Source organism: Sceloporus undulatus, chromosome 8 (assembly GCF_019175285.1).
Source record: "Sceloporus undulatus isolate JIND9_A2432 ecotype Alabama chromosome 8, SceUnd_v1.1, whole genome shotgun sequence".
NCBI lineage: Eukaryota > Metazoa > Chordata > Lepidosauria > Squamata > Phrynosomatidae > Sceloporus > Sceloporus undulatus.
In genome coordinates this window covers 3,225,254-3,247,049 of record NC_056529.1, presented here as the reverse complement: position 1 = coordinate 3,247,049, position 21,796 = coordinate 3,225,254, and the positions used below count along the sequence as shown (strand labels likewise).

The window sequence follows — 21,796 nt, the reverse complement described above, 5'->3', positions numbered from 1 at the left end:
CATGGCCCCCGCTTTGCAAGCCGTATCCCCACCGGCCGGAGCCAAGGGCACGGCAATGAGGAAGCTCATGTCCAAGAGGAAAATGGCCCAGAGGAGATTCATGTGGACGTAGACAATGTGGTCCCTTTGACGCTTCCTGGGGAAAAGAGACATAAGAGAAAGTGCATATGTATGACACTCCTATGCCTCAGTGGGAACCCACACAGCATGAAACTAAAGAATATTTGTTGTCCTCTACAGCTACAACACAATATTAATGGAAAAACTCTTTAAAAATGATTAAACCATCCCATTAAAAGCAGAACTCAACCAACCTCTCCAAAACAGTATTCAACCGTCCTGGGGAAAACAACACTAATTTGAAACAATTTAAAGGACTTTAAAACAGAGGTGGGTGATTGTGGGTGGCTAGGGGTCTGCATTAACCCACTGGGAAACCATGAAGGGACACATACACCCCCAGTGCAAAAGAATTCAAAAACCTATGTGGCCTCCAAACATCCTATTGGAGCTTGGGGACATTTTCATCATGTTTCAAAGGGTCCCATGTAAGAGGCATTTTTAACAACAGGAGGTCACTAACTGTTCCAAAAATATACAGTCAGCCTTCTGTATCCACTAATACTCTACCCAGGGATTCAAGCATCCATGGCTTGAAAATATTCAATATATATATATATATATATAAATTCCAAAAAGAAAACCTTGATTTTTACCCATTTTATATAAAGGACAGTCTTTAACTATGCCATTGTATGTAATGGGACCTGAGCAACTATGGATTTTGGTATCCACAGAAGGTCCTGGAACCAAACCTCAATATATATCCAGAGACATCTGGGTCTAAACTGGACGGGAGGGGGCAAAAAGTGGTGACAATCCCATCTAAATATTAAAGGGCATTTGAGGGCATTTTTAGCCATTCCCCCCAAAATCTGACCCTGGGAACCCCAAAGGGCCACAAAAACAGCCTCAGGCAGAGAAAGGTCCATCCCAGTCTCTTTGGGGAGAGCATCAATCAATCCTACCTTGAACAAAGGAAGGAAAAGACGGTGATGAATGAAGCCACAGCTGAAATGATGCAACCAATGTAAGTGATGAGGGTCAGGTACTTGTGGTGGACGTGGTCAATATCTGGAGAGGATACCTAAAGAGGGGAGGAAATGATTTAAAAACAAAATGGAGGAGGCCAGGGAGGTCTCTCAAGGGCTCTATGGCAACTTGGTACTTACCATCAGTACTGCAAAGAAGGTGAGATGGTCGCAGAGGCAGGTTGTCTTCTCCTCTCCCAGTATTGTTTCACAGCCCAACGTACTCCAGTTCCCAGAGCGGCCAGCTAAGGATACAAGGGGAGACCTTACTGTGGTTATTTTGTGCCATTAGAGGTTGCTCTCGCACTGCAGAATTAATACAGTTTGACACCACTTTAACTATCAAGACTCTATCCTATGTAATCCTGGGATTTGGAATTGGTTGTGACACCAGAGTTCTCTGGCAGAGAAGTATGAATATCTCACTAAGATACAAATCCTAGACTTCCATAGCATTGATGATTAAGGCAGTTAGAGACTATGGTGCCAAATGTGTACCTCCTTGGAAGTCTTTAAACAGACGCTGGATGGCCATCTGTCAATGGGGATGCTTTGATTGAGAGTTCCTGCATGGCAGAATGGGGTTGGACTGGAGGGCTCTTTTTGGGGTCTCTTCCAACTCTATGATTCTATTATTCTATACTTTTACCCCAGGTTTCTCAGGCACTTACCTTCCACATCCCAGAAGACACACTGAGGGGTTACATTCCTCTGAAAGATAAAAAAAGATGATGATGATGATGATGATGATGATGATGATGATGATGATGATGATATTGATATTTATTTGTATCCCACTCTTTTCCCAGAACTCAAGTCTACTATTTGGTGAACAAATGCATCTGAGGAAGTAGGCTGAAGTCTGCGAAAACTCATGCTGCCAACTTCTTTCTTTCAGTGTGTCTCAAAGGTGCTACAAGATTTCTCTACATATTATTATTATTATTATTATTATTATTAATATTATTATTAATAATATTGCAACTAAATGCATCTGAGGAAGTAGACTGAAGTCTAGGAAAGCTCATGCTGCCAACCTCTTTCTTTCAGTGAGTCTCAAAGGTGCTACAAGAGCTCTTTACATATTGGGTATGTGTGTGAAAGTAGATGGGTACAACCCACAGCCCTCTACCCATCACATAATAATAATAATAATATATACCCCAACTCTTCAATTAGTTCGAGGCGGCTAAGAACATTAAAAGAACATTACAATAAAACGCAACATCCCACAAACCCGCCCACCTACAATAACAACAATACAATTACATTATTAAAATAAATTATCAAAACATATTGGACTGCTAGGAAAAGGATTCTCCGAAAGCTGCCTATTGTGCATTTCGGTTGGCCAATAAAGCTATCACTGTTTGGTGGATTATTGTTTGAACCAGGTGCCTCTGGAGGCATTCATTCATACAAGGAAACAGCTCTTCTTTAAGGAGAACTGAGCCATAATGGATTGTATATATTCACACAGTCCACAAACTTCCAAGTGCATTAAATGTTTGAGACCTACCGGGAGAAGTTTGTGCAAGAAAGTGATGACCACACGCTCCTCTTTGGGAAGATCGCGGACTGGAGCTTTCCCCATGGAGATCCCAATCACCTTCCCACCAAGGATTTGGTCAGCATCTTGGCCCTGCATGAAGTAAAGATGGGGACATTTCAGACCAATGTCTCTCTGCACCTTTTTTAAAAATCAGATAACATTATAGTGGACCCTTGGTATCCACTGGGGTTTGATTCCAGGACCAGCTGTGGATACCAAAATCCACAGATGCTCAAGTCCCACGAAATACAAATGCATGTAAATACGCCTTGCCCACAAGGCTCTTTGTTTTCCTGTTATCTGTCTGAAACCTGAGTAGCATCTCTGTTGGGTTTGGACTTGCCAGAATATCCCTTTGGGTGGGCCTGATCTCTTTGGATAGGCCTTTGCACCATCAACAGAACATAAAATCACCAGAACATAAAATAACAAGAGGCATCAAATGCAAAAAACACACCCTGCAATTTGAGGTATTTTTCTCCCTAGAGAAGCAGAACTGGGGGATTCATGTCAAGACCTGAGCTTGCTGAAAAATGCATCTCGTGTTTCTGCAATGATGGAATTCAGCTCCGGTTTAATAGAGATTTTCCGTTTATACCCTAAAGCAGGGAACTGAGCTAAAGAGGCAGGTGGTGCACAAGGCAGTTTTCAGTTAGTTAATGCATCATCAACAGGACAAACCTGGTTCCATCTCAATTCCTGAGCTCCACATTAGTTGGTGCATTATTATTATTATTATCATCATCATCATCATCATCATCATCATCATCATTATTATTATTATTATTATTGGTATGTATTTTGTAACGGACGACTACATCGTCAAACTGGAGGAAGAGCAAATACCAGAAATGCCTCTCATTTATTTGGAAGCATGGCATAAAAAATGCATTCACATTTTTGAACGGATGTTATCTTGGTTTGGATTGAAAATTAAATTGTCAGCGTTAGGAGCTGCATATACACTTTGCCTGTCATTAAAATGTTGGGAAGTTGGTGTGATGGGTTATATGGTGGCAATGGCTATTGCTGAAACATGAGGATGTCGGATAAAGATGCCGAAATAATATTAGAAGGGAGGCAAGCATGAGTCAAGCATGTTCAAGGTTGCTTCTGTGCAAAGAAACTAGAAAAGATGGGATGGTATGGGAGCAAGAGAGATTAATGTGTTTGTTAATTATAAAGAATGAATATTAAGCCCGCTATGAATTTGAAATTGTGCACCTTTTAATAAGGTAGTTCACATTTGCTCTTCAGTTCTTGCCAATTAACATCTCTGGCCTGGATCTATGGTTAATAAAGGTTTTCTTTAATGCAAGTATATGGATATGTTGGAGACCAGGAACTGAGAGTAAATTATTAATACAATATCCATCTCATCTAAAGTGATGAACTGTCTGGAAGTTTATACAGAGAGAAAATTCATTTGCTATGATTTCAATTTGTATGATAAAAAGTATTGTAAAATTTTTAAATTGCAAACAAATGTGAGATTAGTCAGTACCAGTCGGATCGAGATGTGATTACTAAAGTTGTTTCTTTCCCATGCATCTTGTGAGTATTGCTATTAGAAACTCCACAACCATTGTTCAAAACCAGGAGTTGTAATACTCAGAAGTTGACCGTCGGTGTTAAATGAGTAAATTAATGTGGGAGGAAAAGAAAAAGCATTACCTGGAAGAGAATCTGGCTCTTGGCAGCCAACTGCACCACCTTCATCTTTCCGTTCTTGCGCCCAAGTTTGGGTCTCTGAAAGATGTATTTCGGTAGAGTTACTTCAAAACCATGGACCTCTTCATCGTCCTGCAAAAGGAAACACAAAGCTCTGAAGTCTAAGACTAGAGTGGAAGGAAATTGCTTTTGTTATGGAATAGGATTGCCAGTTCAAAAGTGGGACACAGCTTCCGTAGTTTTGAAGTTATGAAAGAAGGAACGGACAGACAATTTTATGTAAGCCTTTTCCCCACTCCACCTCTTTACTCACCTGCAGCTTAGACTTTATGTGTAGGTCTTGGGGATTTTGGGACGGGATTTTCCAGACGCTTGCATGCAACAGCTCCCCTGCCCTCAAAGTCTTGTTCTCTCCCTGGAACTCCATTTCTCCCAGCTTTGACTCCAAATTAAGAAGGTGCCTGTCGGGAAAGCAGAACATGGCCAAGAATGAGATGTGGCATCCCATGTGACTGATTTACGGCTCAAAAGAGCAGATGGTTTTCAACCACTGGAAACTCAACAAACCAATCCTGTCTGACTTCAAAAACTCAAACAGGACTGGACTGGTTAGGACTTATATAGAATCAAAGAATGACAGAGTTGAAGGAGACCCCAAAGGTCATCCAATCCAACCCCTTTCTGCTTTCCAAGAAGATGCAATCCAGGCCCTCTCTGGGACAGAGGACCACCCAGATTTTCTGTTTAAAAACCTCCAAAGAAGAAGACTCCACTCCACAGCAAGGCAGCAGCATATTGTTCTACTGTTGAACAGCTCTTACTGTCATCCATACACACACACACACACACACACACACACACACACACACTTTAATAAATAAATGTTTTTAAAGGTCTCTCCTTGCAAACAAGCTTTGCAAATCTTCTTCACCCCCACAAGATACTCACGCGAAAGGATTCGCACGGGTGACAGTCCTGCCCTGAGCAGGAATCCTCATGGCAGCTTCTAACTTCTTTAGTGCTTCTTCTGTCCGCCTTAGTTCTTTTTCCAGATCGTTTGGGTCATCTTTCCCCGAATCTATGACACAGAGCGAAAAGAAAGAAAGTAAAAGACTACAGCCTCACTGCAGAATTGGGGATTATTTTTTGGATCACAGCTCCCAGAATCCTCCAGCCAGCATGGCCACTGGATTTGGGGGCTTCTTGGGGGCTTCTACATCCTGCTCCCATGGAAAGGGGTGGTTTTCAGGGGTTGGAGCATTGGACTATGACTCCAGAGACCAGGGTTCGAATCCCGACTCGCTCATGGAAACTCACTGGGTGACCGAACCTTCTAATTAAAAGATTGTATGTACAACGCTTTATAAATAAAGGTTAATAATAATAATAATAATAATAATAATAATAATAATAGTCACACACTATTATTATTATTATTATTATTATTATTATTATTTCTATCCCACCTCTCCACGTGATCGAAATACAATAAAATAATCCCACTCTCCCCTCTTCCCAAAATAAAACCTACAATTTACAATACATCATACTATAAAATACGGTTAAGATCATTAGCCTCTCAGCCTCAGGGGAAGGCAATGGAAAACCTCCTCTGAATGAATCTTGCCAAAGAAACCTGTGTTAGGTTTGCCTTGGGGTTCCCATAAGTCGGAAACAACTTCAAGGCAAACAACAACAATAACAACAATGAAATCTTTGATTTAAAAAACCATGTTTTGAATTGGTGCAGAAATCATACATGAAATGACTGGGAGGTATTTGGAAGGCGCTGGGAGCACTCAAAAAAATGGCCTTGGAAGAGCACAGGTGGCCCATAGACTACCTTTTCCTTGTTGAACAACCAAACCTATTATTATTATTATTATTATTATCATCATCATCATCATCATCATCATCATTATTATCATTATCATTATTATTATCTTTTATCCCGCCTTTCTCCCAATATAGGGACTCAAGGCGACCTACCTGTGAAGACGAAGCTGTAGGCAGATGCGCTTGTAAGCGAAATGTTATGGAAGCCCTTGCTGAAGGCATAGGAGACATTGTAAAGGCGGTGGCCATTGCCCTCAGATTTCCCAGTGATGTTGGGTGAGTAGAGGGAATAATTTGCCTTCGTACTCAGAGTGTGGTTGGAAGCCCCATAGCTGAGGATGAAGAGGCGAGCGTCCTGGAACCAGTAGGTACAAAAGCGGTAATTCCCCAACTTTTCTGGCAAGGTCTGTATTTTGAATCCGCTCGGGTCGTCTGGAGGAAACGGGCCGCTTATCTCCAGTCCATCCACCCGGTTGACAATACGGATGATGTCCTTCTCCATTCCATAATGGACAAGGCCTTTTACGGTTTGCTTTCGGTCTGCGCAGAACCGGAAGTCTTCTTTATTCGTCTCGTTTCCATGAAGACCTGCGACGCAACATGCCCAAAACAAAACACAATGAGGCTGTGAAGATGCCAAAGCTACAGATGCTGGCAAAATGCAAAGAATAAACTCTTCTAGAACATGGCCACGTACCGAAAAACCCACAAAAAACTATGGAAAACAGGAGGAAAGATGGAACCGAGCAACACTTTTGAAACTAATTGATATGTTGTTATGTGAGATTTCATTGCTATCAACCCACCTCTTCAGAGGCACTATCTGTTCGAAACACACATCTAGCAGACCTTGGAAAAGCTACTTTTTGGGACCACGTTTGCCAAAATGTACCGTGCATAGTTAATATCAAGTCTAGGATATTATGGGCGTTGTAGTCTCAAAGTATCTTTCCAAATCCCTGAACTTGATGTCACCAACTTTGGAGGAATGCAGCACTAGACGATGGGAACAATCCCATTGCAACAGACAGAGATGGCAACATTTCAGTTCTTCTATGAGCAAAGATAACAACAAAACAAGATGTTTCACCTTACCTGGGAACTGGAAAAGTAGTGGCAATAGAAGGAACAGCATCCCGAACAAGTCCCTTGCTGTCTGGTATTGTGTAGAGGCTTTATTTTAAAGCCAAGGTCTTATGAATGCAGAAGGCAACTCCAAGCTTCTCTGAACAAACCCATGAATACTCAGTGCTCTTCTTCAGATCAGCTGGAATCATTTTCAGGTCTGAATGTTAAAAGCCCCATCACTGTGTTTCTGCAGAAAAAGGAAAAGGAAAAGGAAACAGAGAAAGGACGGTGTTACTGATCCTGGAATTAGTTGCATACCTCTAAAAATAACTAATCTCATGCTATCATACTTTGGACAGACCACATGGCTGGTGTGCATAAGGAAAAAGGAAAGGGGTGGGTGCATTTATTTAATTTACATCCCACTTTTCTGCTGCCTCAAGACTCAAGGTGTCTTACAGTAAAAAGCACATATTATGTGTGGCTCAGTCATTAGCCAGAATGGGGACTGCAGTCAAGAACTCAGAAGAAGACTAGGACTTGAAAAGGCAGTTTTGAAGGAACAAGACAAGACCATGAAGTGGAAAGATACATCACTGAATACTAAAGTTAATATTGTCCATGCCATCCCCATTTCTATGTGTGGTTGTGAAAGCTGATAGGAAGAAAATCAACTCATTTGAAATGTGGTGCTGAAGAAGAAACTGTGGATGGCTAAAAAGACAAGTACATGGGTCTTAGAGCAAACCAAGTGTGAACCTTTCCTGGAAGCCAAGATGACTAACCTGAGGCTGTCTGGCCACATCATGAGAAGACATGACTCACAAGCAAAGATGGCAATGTTTGGTAACATGGAAAGCAGTAGGAAAAGAGTAAGACCACATTGCAAGTGGCATTCAAGGAAGCTATGGCTGCCCTGGGTTGGCTTCTAGGAAAGGTTCACACTTGATTTGCTCTAGGACCCATATCTGTTGAGAACTTTGACTCTTGGAGGTCCTTCATTCATAGGGTTGACTTTATGTTGAACCCAACCTGATGCATATAACAACACAACAAAAACTTTCACACGGATCAATCTTTCCTGCCTGGTTTGGCTACAGATTCCGTTGAGACAAGACATTCTGGCATTGCAAAGATTGTTGCCACTTTTGAAATACTGGAAAGCCATTATTTTGTGGCAGATTTCATCAGCATCACCTAGTCAATGCAGACAGAGAGGCAATGTTTTCAATGCGGCACAGGCCTCTTGTTTTGTGATGCAAAGACTGATGGATGCATCCAAAAGACTGGTTTTCTTTTTCAAGCCTGATGCAACTTGGAAAGTACATCATCAGCCTGTGGTTAAACCAAAGCCATTTCTTCTTCTAAAAAGCAGCAGGCATGGAAAGATACACACACACACAGAGGTGGCATATGCGTCTCTCAACCCAGACACTGATAAGAGATTTGCGGAAATTGTAGGCCTCTTTTAGCAAAACCAAAAAAGCCAATTCCCAGGCTTCGGTCTCAATCAGTTGTGCAAACCATGCGCAGAATGGCAAAAACGCTGATGCAAAAGGAAGGTGCATATGAAGAAGAAGACATTCATAGTCTGATCAAGACAAAAAGACAGGAATGAGGAAGGGGTTGTTTTATTTTCGCCGCATTTACTTGCCTCTCTGTAGAAAGAAGTTGACCAAAATAGGCAACAAAATCATTCTTATAACCAAGAGCGACACTCTAAAAGAAAGCAAGGCTCCTCAAGCAATGATGAGACATCAATGTATGCACACACCTGCGCATACCTATGCACACCCCACTGAGGGGGTGCAGACATTGTTTTTTGAAGTTCGTACTGCACACCAGTGTCAACCAGCATTAAAAACAAAGAAATTGCAACTTCTTGACAGAGGTTCAGAAGAAAAACATTTTGGAAATGGAGGGCAAAGCCAACAAGAATCCCTCTCTGTATGCTTTCTGGTGGATCACTTGGCTTTGCTTTCACAAAATCTGGATCCTTGGCACACTTCAAACAAATTTATTGTCATGCATTGAGATCAATACGTCATCTGCATAATGATTATTTTTTAAAAACAATAACTCAAAAATAAGATCCTATATCATTCAATACAGTTGTACATAAAACTATGTGCATAAATAGAGATAAGGGAACAGACACAAATTCATTTACAAAGTTTCAAAGGCTGAGTAAAAATTGGCGACATATTGCGTGGCATTTCCCCCCAAAATCAAACCTAAACTTCATCTTTCCTATCAAAATGAGCACATATTTCTGCTATGATTAGCGCAAGAAAGTAAAAGTTGGGTCTCTCTTTTTTATTTTTGTCTTGCATGGGAATGTTTCTTCTTCGGCTCTGATGTTAGCAATTGGGGATTTCCCAACCCTCCGTCGCAATCTTTATGAGTGACTTTTGTTTGACAGGAAAGTATGTTAATTGCTTTGCGCGGATCGTCAGAATTACGTTTTTGCAGAGGCAACCACTCCTGTATCATTTGCTCAGGCAAGGTGTCACAAGATGACTGCGCACTGTTGAATCCCCACAGCTCATTTCTTCTTATAAAAACCCACACCTCCGTTTCCGTTAGGGACACAAATATTTCCTCTTTCCTAATATTTCCCAGGATAATAGCTCATTAATGGCAACGGCGTATGAAAATCTTTATTGCGACGGCACGATTTTAACGGGATGATGGCCCTTTAAATCTGTAATTTCCCCCGATTTTCCCTATGTGATAAAGTCCATACTTTGGCTTCTCTGGAAGCTTTTGTATTTAAGCCGAAGAGCAGAGTAAAAGAAATAAAAGTGCAAGCAATTAGGCATGGATCCCATCCAAGTTAATAGAATTCCACCAGACAAAGCAACAAACCAACAAAGGCCTTCTTTGCTGCTGTTTGAGAAAGATTTCCCCAGTTGCAAAAGCAACTGTTTCTTTATCAGAAGGTGCCCACAACCAGGCTTCAGATAACTTTTAGTCACAAGGCTATTTTCCCACCCTATTTCTCTCCTCGGTGGTTCCACAGATGTGCAAAATCGCTCATGAGTGCATGCAGTGTGCAACTGGGGCAAATCCTGACAGTCATATGAGTTGACGGAGACTGAAAGGCGAATGTTTCTGGGGCAAGGAGTCATTTGCCTTTCAGTCCTTCCAGTGATGTAATTCTCTCAAAGGAAAGGTTTTCTGAAAGTGAAACCACATCACACTCCAGCGGAGGCAAAACAGTGGTTTCCCCAGAAAACATTGCAAAGCGGACCGGAAATAATGTTCAAGGGAGTGCAAAGACCGGGGTCTAAACTGGGTGTAAGAACAAAGGAACCTACAGGAGGGATGTGAAGTTGAAGGCTTTCATAGCAGGCATCCATAGGTTTTTGTGGGGTTTTCAGGCTCTGTGGCCATGTTCTAGAAGAGTTTATTCCTGAAGTTTCACCAGCATCTGTGGCTGGCATCTTCAGAGAAGATGTTGACAAAATGTTAGGAATAAACTCTTCTAGGACATGGCCACAGAGCCCGAAAACCCACAAAAATCTATGGATGCCGGCCATGAAAGCAGGGACGTAGCCAGGATTTTAGGAAGGGGGGGTCCTGAATAAGTGCTACCATTATATTGGGGCTTGGGTGCAGCAGCGCAGCAGCACGCATCATTCATTTTTCTAATGGAAGGGGGTCCGGACCCCAAGAACCCACCCCCCTTGGCTACGTCCCTGTTGAAAGCCTTCGACTTCACAAATCCTGCTTGAAACTCTAGAATGAGAGGCATGGTGACCCATCAAAATTGACAATATTGTACTGAGTGGACTCTGGAGCTTCCTATGTTCCTAAAAAAAGGTCAGCATAGGAGGAGCACTGCTTTTCTAAGGGACACCAAAAAGCTACCAAGAGCTAGATGACAGTTCTCTTGCATGGACTTCAGGTGCTGCTCAGAGGGACCAGTTTTGGTTCTGTCTCCCCACTAAACAACACCAAAAGCGAAAGGAGAAGTGGGTTTGGTCCATGAAGCTCTGGAGCAGCACTTGGCTGAGTTTCATGAAGACCTCAGCAAGCTTCTCTTCTCCCTGAACCCACCGCAAACCCTCTTCCACTTCCAGCTCTGGCCACCTCAAACCCAAGCTCCATCAACTGCATACAGAGACCTAGCTGAGCTCAGGCTCCTTGTAGAGAATCAACTTTAAGCCATGCAAGTCTGTTCTTCCAAATAAGGGCCAAACACTGCATGAAGAAATCAGAAACATGCCATTTCTCCTGCTTCTGTGGAAAACATGCATTAGGGAAGGAACATGAAAAATGTGAAGCAAAACAGCTGGGGATGGGGGAGACCTGGGGGAGAGGTATCAGGGTCTGGCAGATATAAGAAACTGCCCATATCCCTATCGCGCAGCCTGGATTAAAGAAGGCTACAACTAAACTGAGGTTATGGCTTGCCCACAAATCAACATCGCTAGCATCGGCCACTATTTTGCTCAAGAAAGATTCCTCCCAAGGAAGTACATGGTGCATTTTTGTGAAAAGGGCAAGGAAGACAAGACAGGACTGGAAGAGATGCAAATGTTCCAACTGTCCCAGTTTGGAAGCAACTGTCCCAATTAATTCTTTATTGTCCCACATTTTCAACTACTTTGAAAATGTCCAAGTTTCTCTCTCTCCTCCACCCAGTTTCCCTCTTTGTCCTCAGCGTACTTCAATTGCTCCATTTTCAGCATGATGTGAAGCATGAATTTACATTTCAATTAGTATGTATAGCTTTTATTTTGCAATGCCCTGCATTTGTCAGGGTCTTGTCTTTGCGGATATGACATCCGGTCACCCTGAACCGTTCGCTCCCTGGCCCATTCAGTTCCCAATAAATTTGCCCCGAGTTGTGCATCAGTCTATTGCCAACTGCCCAGAGAAGGCATTATCTCTGCTGCCCAGCTGGTTCTCTGTGGTTTCTGACTTTGCAAGCTGTAAAGTGGGAGCACCTTGTTTCTAGACACTTCCTTATTCTTAAAAACTAAAGCATGCTCTGATCAAAATCTATCTCAGTTCGCCTCACCCAAATGCCATGCGTACAGACCAGCCTTATCTTGTGCCGGCCACGCTTCCCTCCTTACAGCGGCCACATTTTCTACAGCCCCATATATCCGGGAACCCTAGCCTTTCCTCCTCAGTGGCAGAACAAACAGGCTTATCTTCCACACCCTCCACAAGCTGTTGGCCTTGGACAATATATATATTTAGACCTTGCTTCTGTCTCCAGCCACGGAGGAGGACAATGCTGCTTGGACAGGCTGCTCTTAGAACAATAGGGCATAAAAAGTCCCCACTTAGTCAGACCAGGAGAGAGACAGAGAGAGGACATGGAGCGTGGCCCCTGTGGGGATTCAATCAGTGGGAGGGCATGGCCATGTGCGTCATGGGCTGCAAATGCAGCTTTTCCTCCATTGCTTTCCTTACAGCATTAGGCCTCCTCTTGCGCCAGCAATGCAATAGCCTGGAAAAGCCTAAGGCAGTGATGCCAGGAGCGGCATCCAATTCCTCTCCAAGGGACTAACTGAAACATATACACAAGCAGGTGGCATGGAAACCTCACCTCCAGAGTGTGCAGCAGAGTGTGATACTGGACATTTTAATATCCCCTGGATGATTTCACGCAGTCTTTTCAATGCAACGTCCACTTTAGGGGATGGGCAACTGTGGGAGGCTCTGTTGTTCTGTGCCTTCGAGTTGTTTCCAACTTATGGCGGCCCTGTCAAGTGGTTTGATTGGCATGTTATGTCCAGAGGGGGGCTTGCCTTTGCCTTTCTCTGAGGCTGAGAGAGTGTGACTTGTCCAGTGACTTGTCCAATGGGTTTCCAGGGCAGAGCAGGGATTTGAACCCTAATCTCACAGCATCCTAGGGTGCATCTACACTGCCATTTGAGATCACTTTAAATGCCTTTGCCTTTCTCTGAATCAGAGAGAGTGTAACTTGCCCAAGGACGCCCAATGGGTTTCCATGGCCAAGTGGTGATTCAAACCCAGGTTTCCAGAGCCATAGTCCAATGCTCAAAAAATTACACCATGGTGGAAGACTAGGGAGCTATAGTAGTCCCCCTGGGGGTCTTGGAAGACAACACCTCTCACCTCCTGCCTCCCCAGAAACAATAAAAATTGTTGTCCATAAATAACTTCTAGGGAACAAGGAGCATTTTCACCACATTCCTGGACCATTTTGCATTTCTGGCAGGATATTTCTCCAATGGCATCCTTCCTTTTCCTTCTCAGTGTCCCTGGACTTTTCCTTCCTGTGGCTGAAAGTGGAAACCAGAGCTGCTCCCTAATAAAAAATCTAGCCAGCAGTGAAAAATATTAACAGAATTGCTAACTTTGGCACCTTGGACAGTGTGGAGTTCGAAGGGAGTCAACTAGGTACCCCAAAGTTTGGAGACGTTTGGCAAAAGGTAGATCTCTTCCCCCAAAACCTCAAACTGGCTTTTCTCTGCTTCCAAATCTGAAGCCACCAACAAACCAAAGTGAAGCAGTATTGTGAAATCCTGAGAGCTGGGAAACAGCCTTGGACAGTGTTAGTGGCAGAGATAAATTTGCAGCTGCCAGACTGCTGAAGATTGCAATGTAGCTCTTTTTGCAACATTTGGGTAACGTGGGCTGAGGAAGGGAAAGTGAATTGAATGCCCAATTGTTGATTGTTAGAATTCAACACTCAGTAGATACATACACCAAGTGAAGTCATGAGAAGCCCTGTAATGTACATGTGAACCTTTAGTCATCTGTGATGTCACCATGCAAACTTATAAATTGTGAAATCGTGCCAATAAAGGGTCCCACCAAGACTTGCCAGGTTTGTTTAAGATATTCACAATATTACCCAGGGTTTCTGTTCTAACTACCATACTCTTCATAATCAGACATTAGGAATAGGAAAACAGAAAAACTGGTTGCCTATTCTCTTCCAATTCAATTCACAGCATTGATGCAATTTCCTGGTGCAAGTTCAGGATACTAATGATAGTCCTGCCATTTTGCGGGGAGCAGAGAAGCAACAAAATGTGGGCTCTGAGAAGATCAAGACTATCTGCAATGGGCCTTGACATCTGCGCTACCCATTTCCTTTCCTAGAATGCTGTCGCTGTGTGCAGTCAAAATAGTCTTGTTTCGCCTGCCTTGGAAAGACAGCAACAGAAGCCAGCCAAGTTGGGTGACTTCCATTCGAGCAGCTGAAATGCAGTGACTCAGAAAGGAAGAACAAGGCCATCTTGTCGATCAGGTCCAGGTGATCTGAAATGAGCAAACGTCTTCCTTAACATCCCACCTTCAGGGTATAGGTTCTGCATTGTAAGAACCTTTACTTTTTGCCATTTTCTCAGATCATCAACCCACTTTCCCTTTATCGTGACTGTACATCTTTGACCATTTTTGGAACACTGTCTTCCTTGTAAAACTAGTTGGATGCTTACTGCTTTAATAAGCAGTAAGCTGGCATTGCAATGAACACTCATTGCAATGTCAGCAAATGTTTTCTCAAGGGCTTTTGAAGACACCTGCATAAAACTCACAGCGAGGCGTGGCAGCAACCCACAACTGTTCTGCCCACAACATGGAAAGAGGACTTGGGGACATACTCAGTGCTGATCTGGCTAGCTTCGGGTGGTTAAACGCCAGCGAAACAAGACAGCTGTTATTGGGGACAGCTGGGGAGTGGCAACTGGGTCTTGGATGGGGTTTCTCAAGAGGAGGCCATTCCTGGGATGAAACCTTTGTGTTGTCCAGCTCAATGGACAGGGCAAGAGATCAACAGAGCAAGCAAACAGAATGCATTCTTAGCAGAGCAACAACCAATCCCTCCCTGCAACCTCCTTTACCAATGTTTCTCATCCTGCTGCCAAAGATGTCTAGATCTTCCACTCGATAGGATCAGGGAGCTTTCATCCCATGCACAAACTAAACCCGCCCAAAAAACAAACCCCCCTGCAGTTGTCTGCAGCCTTGATGTATTTTTTCCCCAGCTCCTCCTTGCCTTCCTTCCAAATCGCTCACTTTACAATCTGGACCGCAACCAAATATGTAACATTTTGCAGTCTCAGCCTGGTCTTGGGTAAGAAATACACAGCCTGTCTGTGCAAGAGCTGGGCAACAAGAAGAAAACTATATTGGGGTGAAGGGGTGTTGGGGTCTATGATGACAGCAGCCCTCCAAAAGGGAAACAATGTTAAGGTTCTGATGTTATCTCCCTATTACCTCAAAGGGACTGGCTTCCAGGTAAGGTCCCACCTTATACTTAATTCAGTGGGATCTAATCCTAAGGAGTGCAGCCTGGAAGATCAATACCATCCACAATTCAAAGGGAATATTTACACGCTGGAGCATGTCCAGAGGAAAGCAACCAAAATGGGGAAAGGCATGAAAATGGTCAAGTCCTATGAGGCGCATCTCAGGGAGAAGGTTATGTGGTGACATGATAGCCCCTGTTTAAATATTAGAAGGGGTGTCATATGAAGCAAGCTTATTTTCTGCTTCTCCAGAGGTTGGGACATGGAGCAATGGATTCAAACTACAGGAAAAGAGATTCCATCCAAACATTACTTCCTGACAGTAAGAGCTGTTTGACGGTGGATTATGTTGCCTTGGAGAGAGGTTGGGTCTCCTTCTTTGGAGGTTTTTAAGCAGGGTCTGTGTGGCCGTCTATTGAGAGTGCTTTGGTCATGTATTCCTACATGGCAGAATGGAGTTAGAATCATAGAGTTGGAAGAGACCCCAAGGGCCATCCAGTCCAACCCCATTCTGCCCCCATTCTCAATCAAGCTCTAGCATTCTACAATTCTATGTTTGCATAGAGGTTAGCCAGTCCCATTGCATTCCCCGGCACTTTCTCCAAAGCAAGGCTGCTTCCAGACAAAGGATGCCCAGTACTACCAGTCAAAATACACTATGCAGTTAATTCTTTTTTATTATTATTTCCTGAATGGGTTATTTATGGAAAGGGGATAAAAAGATGGACAAAGCAGTAGAAGGGAAAACAGGGAGGTTATAAGCAAAAAGATGGAGATGTCTGGATGCCCTGTACAATCCTAGGACTGAGGCAGGGTGATAGCACAATAGGAGACTTGTCTGAAAGCATTCACCTTGTGCAAACACAACCAGCTGTGCGTTGCAAAAGCTGCAGATAAAACACTGCCGGCTTTGAAAACATGTTTGCTAAGCAATCCAGGCTATAAACTTGAAGCATAATCATTTCCTAATGTGGAAATACCAAAGTGCAGCTAAGAGTCTGGCTCCTATTGATTGGTTCCAACTAAAGCAGACCTACGGAAGCAATTGTTGAATGGCGATTCAATGTGCAAACAAACACTTGTGATTGAATAGGTGTACTCTAGCTAGATTGATAATAAGATTCAGACTTTATTATGCTACTCCTTTGCTAGTTTTCATCTTGTCTTTCCTTATCGTACTTTGATCTGTTATGACATCAGACTATTGTTCAGTTTAGAAAACCACCTCGGCACGATTTGAATCGGGGACCTTGGTCATGCAAACCGTCTGCGTTGTCAACAAACAACATAACCCCATTCTTGATGGGATTTACACAAAGCCTCCCACAAAGGCCAGAGGTGCCTTTAACAAATTTTGTACTTTTGCTGAAAACCCTGAAAATGTAAATTACCATTGACTTATTTTACAGCCTGCCTTTCCTTTTCGTACTAGGATCCAAAGTGGTTTGCAGCACGATTAAAAAAGAGATTCCAAAAATGCAATCTTAAAATCAAGCTAAACAGATCATATTAAAACGAGGAAATTAAAAAGCACAGAAGCATGGAGGGGGAGAAAACACATCAGTGCCTTAAAACTTGCCTATATAAAAAGTTATTTGCCTGTCAGTGGAAAGGTTGCCACACACAGCATGAATCTCAGTTATCAGATCCCAAGTATGAAATTTCCCAATGACTAACCTAAGCCAGGATGTTTGTGCCTTTAAGTCTCCTGTTGACTTATGGCAACCCCATGGATTTCATAGTTTTCTTCAGCTAGCAATCCTCAGAGGTGGTTTTGCCAGTTCCTTCCTCTGAAATATAGCCAACAGCACCTGATATTCATTGGTGACCTCCCATCCGAGTACTAACCAGGGCTGACCCTGCTTAGTTTCCAAGATCAAACAAGATCTGGTGACTTTAGGTTATTTAGGCCCTCTGGCATCCTATAAATGACCTGAAATATTGCCCCAGTATCCTTAGCCAGCCCTAGACATCTGGCTTCCATAGAGATCATTTTCTGACTGCCAAACTCCACAACCAAAGCTCTACCTCTATCTACAGCTTGACAGTATTCAGGGATTGCTTTGCAGTTTCCCATCCAAGTACTAACCAGGGCTGACCCTGCTTAGCTTCCAAAATCTGGTGGGATCTGGTGCCTTTTTAAAGCCCTAAGTCAGGATGCACCAACCACCTAGACAACGGAACAATTGTGGCACTTTCCCACCAACCCCAATTAAAACAAAAGGCAGGCATCAGCCTGGTCAAGGTACCTGCTTCCATAGGAGCAGAGATCTTGCGTTTCTGTGTGAGTCTCAGGAAGCCGGTCCTTGAAAGAAAGGAAGGCAAGCCCAGAACAGGGAGCTCCGCCAGGCAGCCTGAGCCTCTGTGTGTGTGTGTGTGCTGTGTGTGCTGTGTGTGTGTGTGACTAATTGTACTGCCTCTTTTTGTTGTGACTAATTGGATTGTCCAAACCCTACTTGATGCTGAACAGAGACTGAGCAGAAGAAAGCAAAGGGTTACACAACCAGCTGTGAGCTAACTCTGAGTATCTAGGTGTCTTCAAATCACCTATTGATCCCATTAAATTTTTATAGGGTTTTATTAGGCAAGGAATACACAGAGGCAGTTTTGCCAGTGCCTTCCTCTGTAACATAATCTACACTGGTGGTCTTCCATCCAAACACTAACCCAGGCTGTGCCTCCTTAATTGGAGCTAACCCAACTTAACTTGCAAGGTCAGATGGGATCTGACATAGTTACATTTCATTCTACTTGTTCTCCCAGAGTATTGTTCTCCCACTTGGGAAGCATCATTCTGAGCTTTCCGTATTTTGCCTGCCCTGTCTTGCGCATGAATTAATGCTTTGTTTGAGGAGTGACACATTTGTCCTCTGGCCAGCTCTACTAGGAAACTGTGTGGCACTTTCCATTGGTATCCTGGTCAAATGCTGCAGACAGAGAGTCACTTTCTCAGATACATCATTCCAGCATGCATTGAAGGAGGGAAGTATTTGAGACTTTTCTCTCTGTGAGGCTTAGCCATGACATGAACAGAAAGTGCCACTTGGTTTCCTTGTCTAAGAAAGTGCTGGACTCTCTGGAGTTTGCATCAAGTTGGTCCACAGCGGCTTTGGGTCCTACAACTCTTTTACTTGTATGAGAACAGCAAACTTAGCAAAAGAAAGGTAGGTTCTCTCACCAAGAACAAGGGCAGGAACCAAAGACTGAAACTTCAGAGGAAAGGCATTTAAAACAAAACAGAATTAAAATTCCAAGTCCAAGTCCAAACAAGAAAAACCAGGTGCAGTGTTCCATAACTGGAGAAAAGGAGGAAGAGAGAGAGAGAGAGAGAGAGAGAGATATGAGAGAATACATACTTCTTATCCCTTTGCAAACTGAGGACATGTTGGAGAGAGAAAAACAGGCACACTTTGGGTTCTCCGCTCCCATTCCAGTGCCTTAGGGAGCAATTACTATGGAAGTTTCTCCTGTGCCAAGTTCACTGCCGCAGTTGTCTAACCAGAAGTACCAGAAATGCTCTCTTGTGTGGCATGAGAAAACAAGGCTGACATCATGTCTCATGCTGTAGCTAAATGCAATGGTCACATTGGACAAAGTGAAAAGCAACTGAAAGATTTAAGCGGGCAAACCCAATAACATCCAAACAATGAGACCTTTATTGGGCCAGCCCAAATGCACAATTACGTGTTGCAAGGTTTCAAAGTCACCCTGGCTTCTTCATCAGGGAAACAGGAGAAAGAAATGGAAGAGGTTAGTCCTAGACCTGCATTTTGCTGTTTCTGGTTTTAGTTCAGATGATAGGGAGGGCTATCTGCAGGCTGGTGGTCACTGGTACATTTTCAACATCGAGGAAATTTAATGTCCGTTTGCAATTCAAAGGAGATGTCTCTTTGCAATTCCAGCATGTCTCCTTCCTCTGTGAAGACACAGGCTCCTATGTAGGTAGAGAGCACTGAATTTCTCAAGAAGTCTTCACATTTTGCATCAGGAAAACTTTAGGTGGTCCAGAGGTAAAGTGTGCCAGTCCATGCCAATACTGAGAAAAATTGCTTTACCTTTGTTGGAGGCAGAAGCCTCTGATGGCAAAGTCCCAACAGTGCATTGGATGTTATTGGATTTGCTATATGGCCAACAACTACTTATTCTGCACAAGGCATTGTTCCCAAGACGCACACAAGAGTGAGAGCAAAACTGCAGTTGGCATACTGGTATTTTTACATTGCAGGATATTACCTATTTCCATCAGCATCGCTGCCCTTCCAAGTCCTCGCCTTCTATCTATTTCTTGGCAGCAGTCTCCATTCTTACTACTGACTGAGACAAACCCATGACCTGCATTTAACTTGCTGTAAGCCACCTTGCACCAGCAGAAAGGTGGGATATGAATTGAATTAATGCACATACCTGTCATCTTTTCCTTCTATGCATCGGATAATTCCTTCCAGAGTCGGCCTCACGAGGGTCTCTTTAGCTCTGCCTTTGCTTCTCAGCCCTGTTGGGACAATAGTGGCCGCTTTGGCAGAACATTTTGCAAGGAACCCCAGCTGCGCCATGCATTTTGATGAGCCAAGGGGGTATTCTAAGTGCTATGAAAAGAAATCTGGGGGTGGAGGAATAGGGCCTGCAAGTAGGAGGGGGAATCCTGCCTTTGCATTGTCTCAGAAACCCCAGGGACTTGGGGTTTCCACACCCGGGTTTTGCAAGCCATAATTCCAAGCAGAAGTGAATGAATCGAGTCTTGCCTCTCCGATTTCATTCTGTCCTAATAAACTCCTCACCCTCCGTCTGCCACACATTGTTCTTACTTTCCTAGCCAAAACCTTCTTTGGCTTTGAAGGCTGGGTCAACCATCTGTGTTTGGAATTACTGTATTTAATGCTACAGAGAATTTAAGTTTAATCATAAGGTTTTGCACACTTTTAGAGGACTTATGTATGCAGAAATTAGAATGGGTCAGTTTTGTGAGGCTGCTGTAACCTTATTTAGCTATTTATTTATTATTAATGACTATTATTATTTTCTTGTTTCCCACCTTTCTCCTAACATAGAGATTCAAAGGGGCTTACTTAAGCAGCAGAGATGGCAAAGTGCCTTCTTGCCAGGGCCCTGATCCATCTCGTCACCATTCACTAACAGGGCTTCTTAGTGCTTCTGCTCCTTAACTAAGTATACCTAAAGATATGGTTAAATAAATGGCGATATAGGATTTTGCCATTGTTTCCGATTTATGGCACCCCTAAGGGGAACCCATCCTGGGGTTTTCTTGGCAAGGTTTGTCCGGAAGCGCTTGGCCCTGGCCTTGCCCTGAGGCTGAGAGAGTGTGACCCTTGGTCTCCAGAGTCACAGTCCAATGCTCAGAGCATGCTGGATGCAGATCTGGAGGCACAGAGTCCCCTGGAAACAGACTGGGAGCACACAATTCCAACACAGGATCCCAACCCAGCAGAGGATGCTGGGAGCCACAGTCCAAAAAGTCCCAGTCACACACAACTCTGCGAAGGCAGCATGGGGATGCTGGGAGCCATAGTCCACCAGGTTGCTTTCCAAGGTCTAAGCCAAGGCAGCATGGGGATGCTGGGAGCCATAGTCCATCAGGTTGCTTTCCAAGGTCTAAGCCAAGGCAGCATGAGGATGCTGGGAGCCATAGTCCACCAGGTTACTTTCCAAGATCTAAGCCAAGGCAGCATGGGGATGCTGGGAGCCATAGTCCATCAGGTTGCTTTCCAAGGTCTAAGCCAAGGCAGCATGGGGATGCTGGGAGCCATGGTCCACCAGGTTGCTTTCCAAGGTCTAAGCCAAGGCAGCATGGGGATGCTGGGAGCCATGGTCCACCAGGTTGCTTTCCAAGGTCTAAGCCAAGGCAGCATGGGGATGCGGGGACCATAGTCCACCAGGTTGCTTTCCAAGGTCTAAGCCAAGGCAGCATGGGGATGCTGGGAGCCATAGTCCACCAGGTTGCTTTCCAAGGTCTAAGGCTAAGCCAAGGCAGCATGGGGATGCTAGGAGCCATAGTCCAAGAGGTTGCTCCTTCTCCCCCCCCCCAGAACAATGCTAACCCCCAGCATCCCCATTAGTGCTTTCTCCCCAAAACTCTCCTAAGGGGATGCTGGGAGCCCCAGTCCCCCCAAAGCCCCCCAGTTCCTTCTGCTCCCAGTCCCGGTTTGGGCGCGGATGCCACTCACCTGAGAAGACACGTGTCCAAGGCTCCCGCTGCGCTCGTCTGAATGGGGGAACTCCCCGGGCGGCAGCAGCCCCTGCTCTGCCCTGAGCCTCTCCTCCTCCTCCTCCTCCTCCTGCGTCCTCCCCCGCCTCCCCTGGCCCGGCCCTTCCCCTCC

At 44.0% G+C, this 21,796-nt stretch overlaps 1 protein-coding gene across 1 annotated transcript in view; it reads right to left on the bottom strand.

Annotated features, from left to right (window-relative positions):
• LOC121914891 (adhesion G-protein coupled receptor G1-like) overlaps positions 1–17,816 on the bottom strand; it is a 21,079-nt gene extending 3,263 nt beyond the window's left edge. Inside the window, 11 exon segments of the mRNA XM_042438676.1 lie at positions 1–136; positions 1,029–1,147; positions 1,233–1,336; positions 1,763–1,802; positions 2,611–2,733; positions 4,318–4,446; positions 4,628–4,775; positions 5,263–5,392; positions 6,304–6,738; positions 7,246–7,465; positions 17,711–17,816. Coding sequence (XP_042294610.1) covers positions 1–136; positions 1,029–1,147; positions 1,233–1,336; positions 1,763–1,802; positions 2,611–2,733; positions 4,318–4,446; positions 4,628–4,775; positions 5,263–5,392; positions 6,304–6,738; positions 7,246–7,285 — 1,404 coding nt within the window. The 5' untranslated portion in view covers positions 7,286–7,465; positions 17,711–17,816.
• Between the last annotated feature and the right edge of the window lie 3,980 nt (positions 17,817–21,796).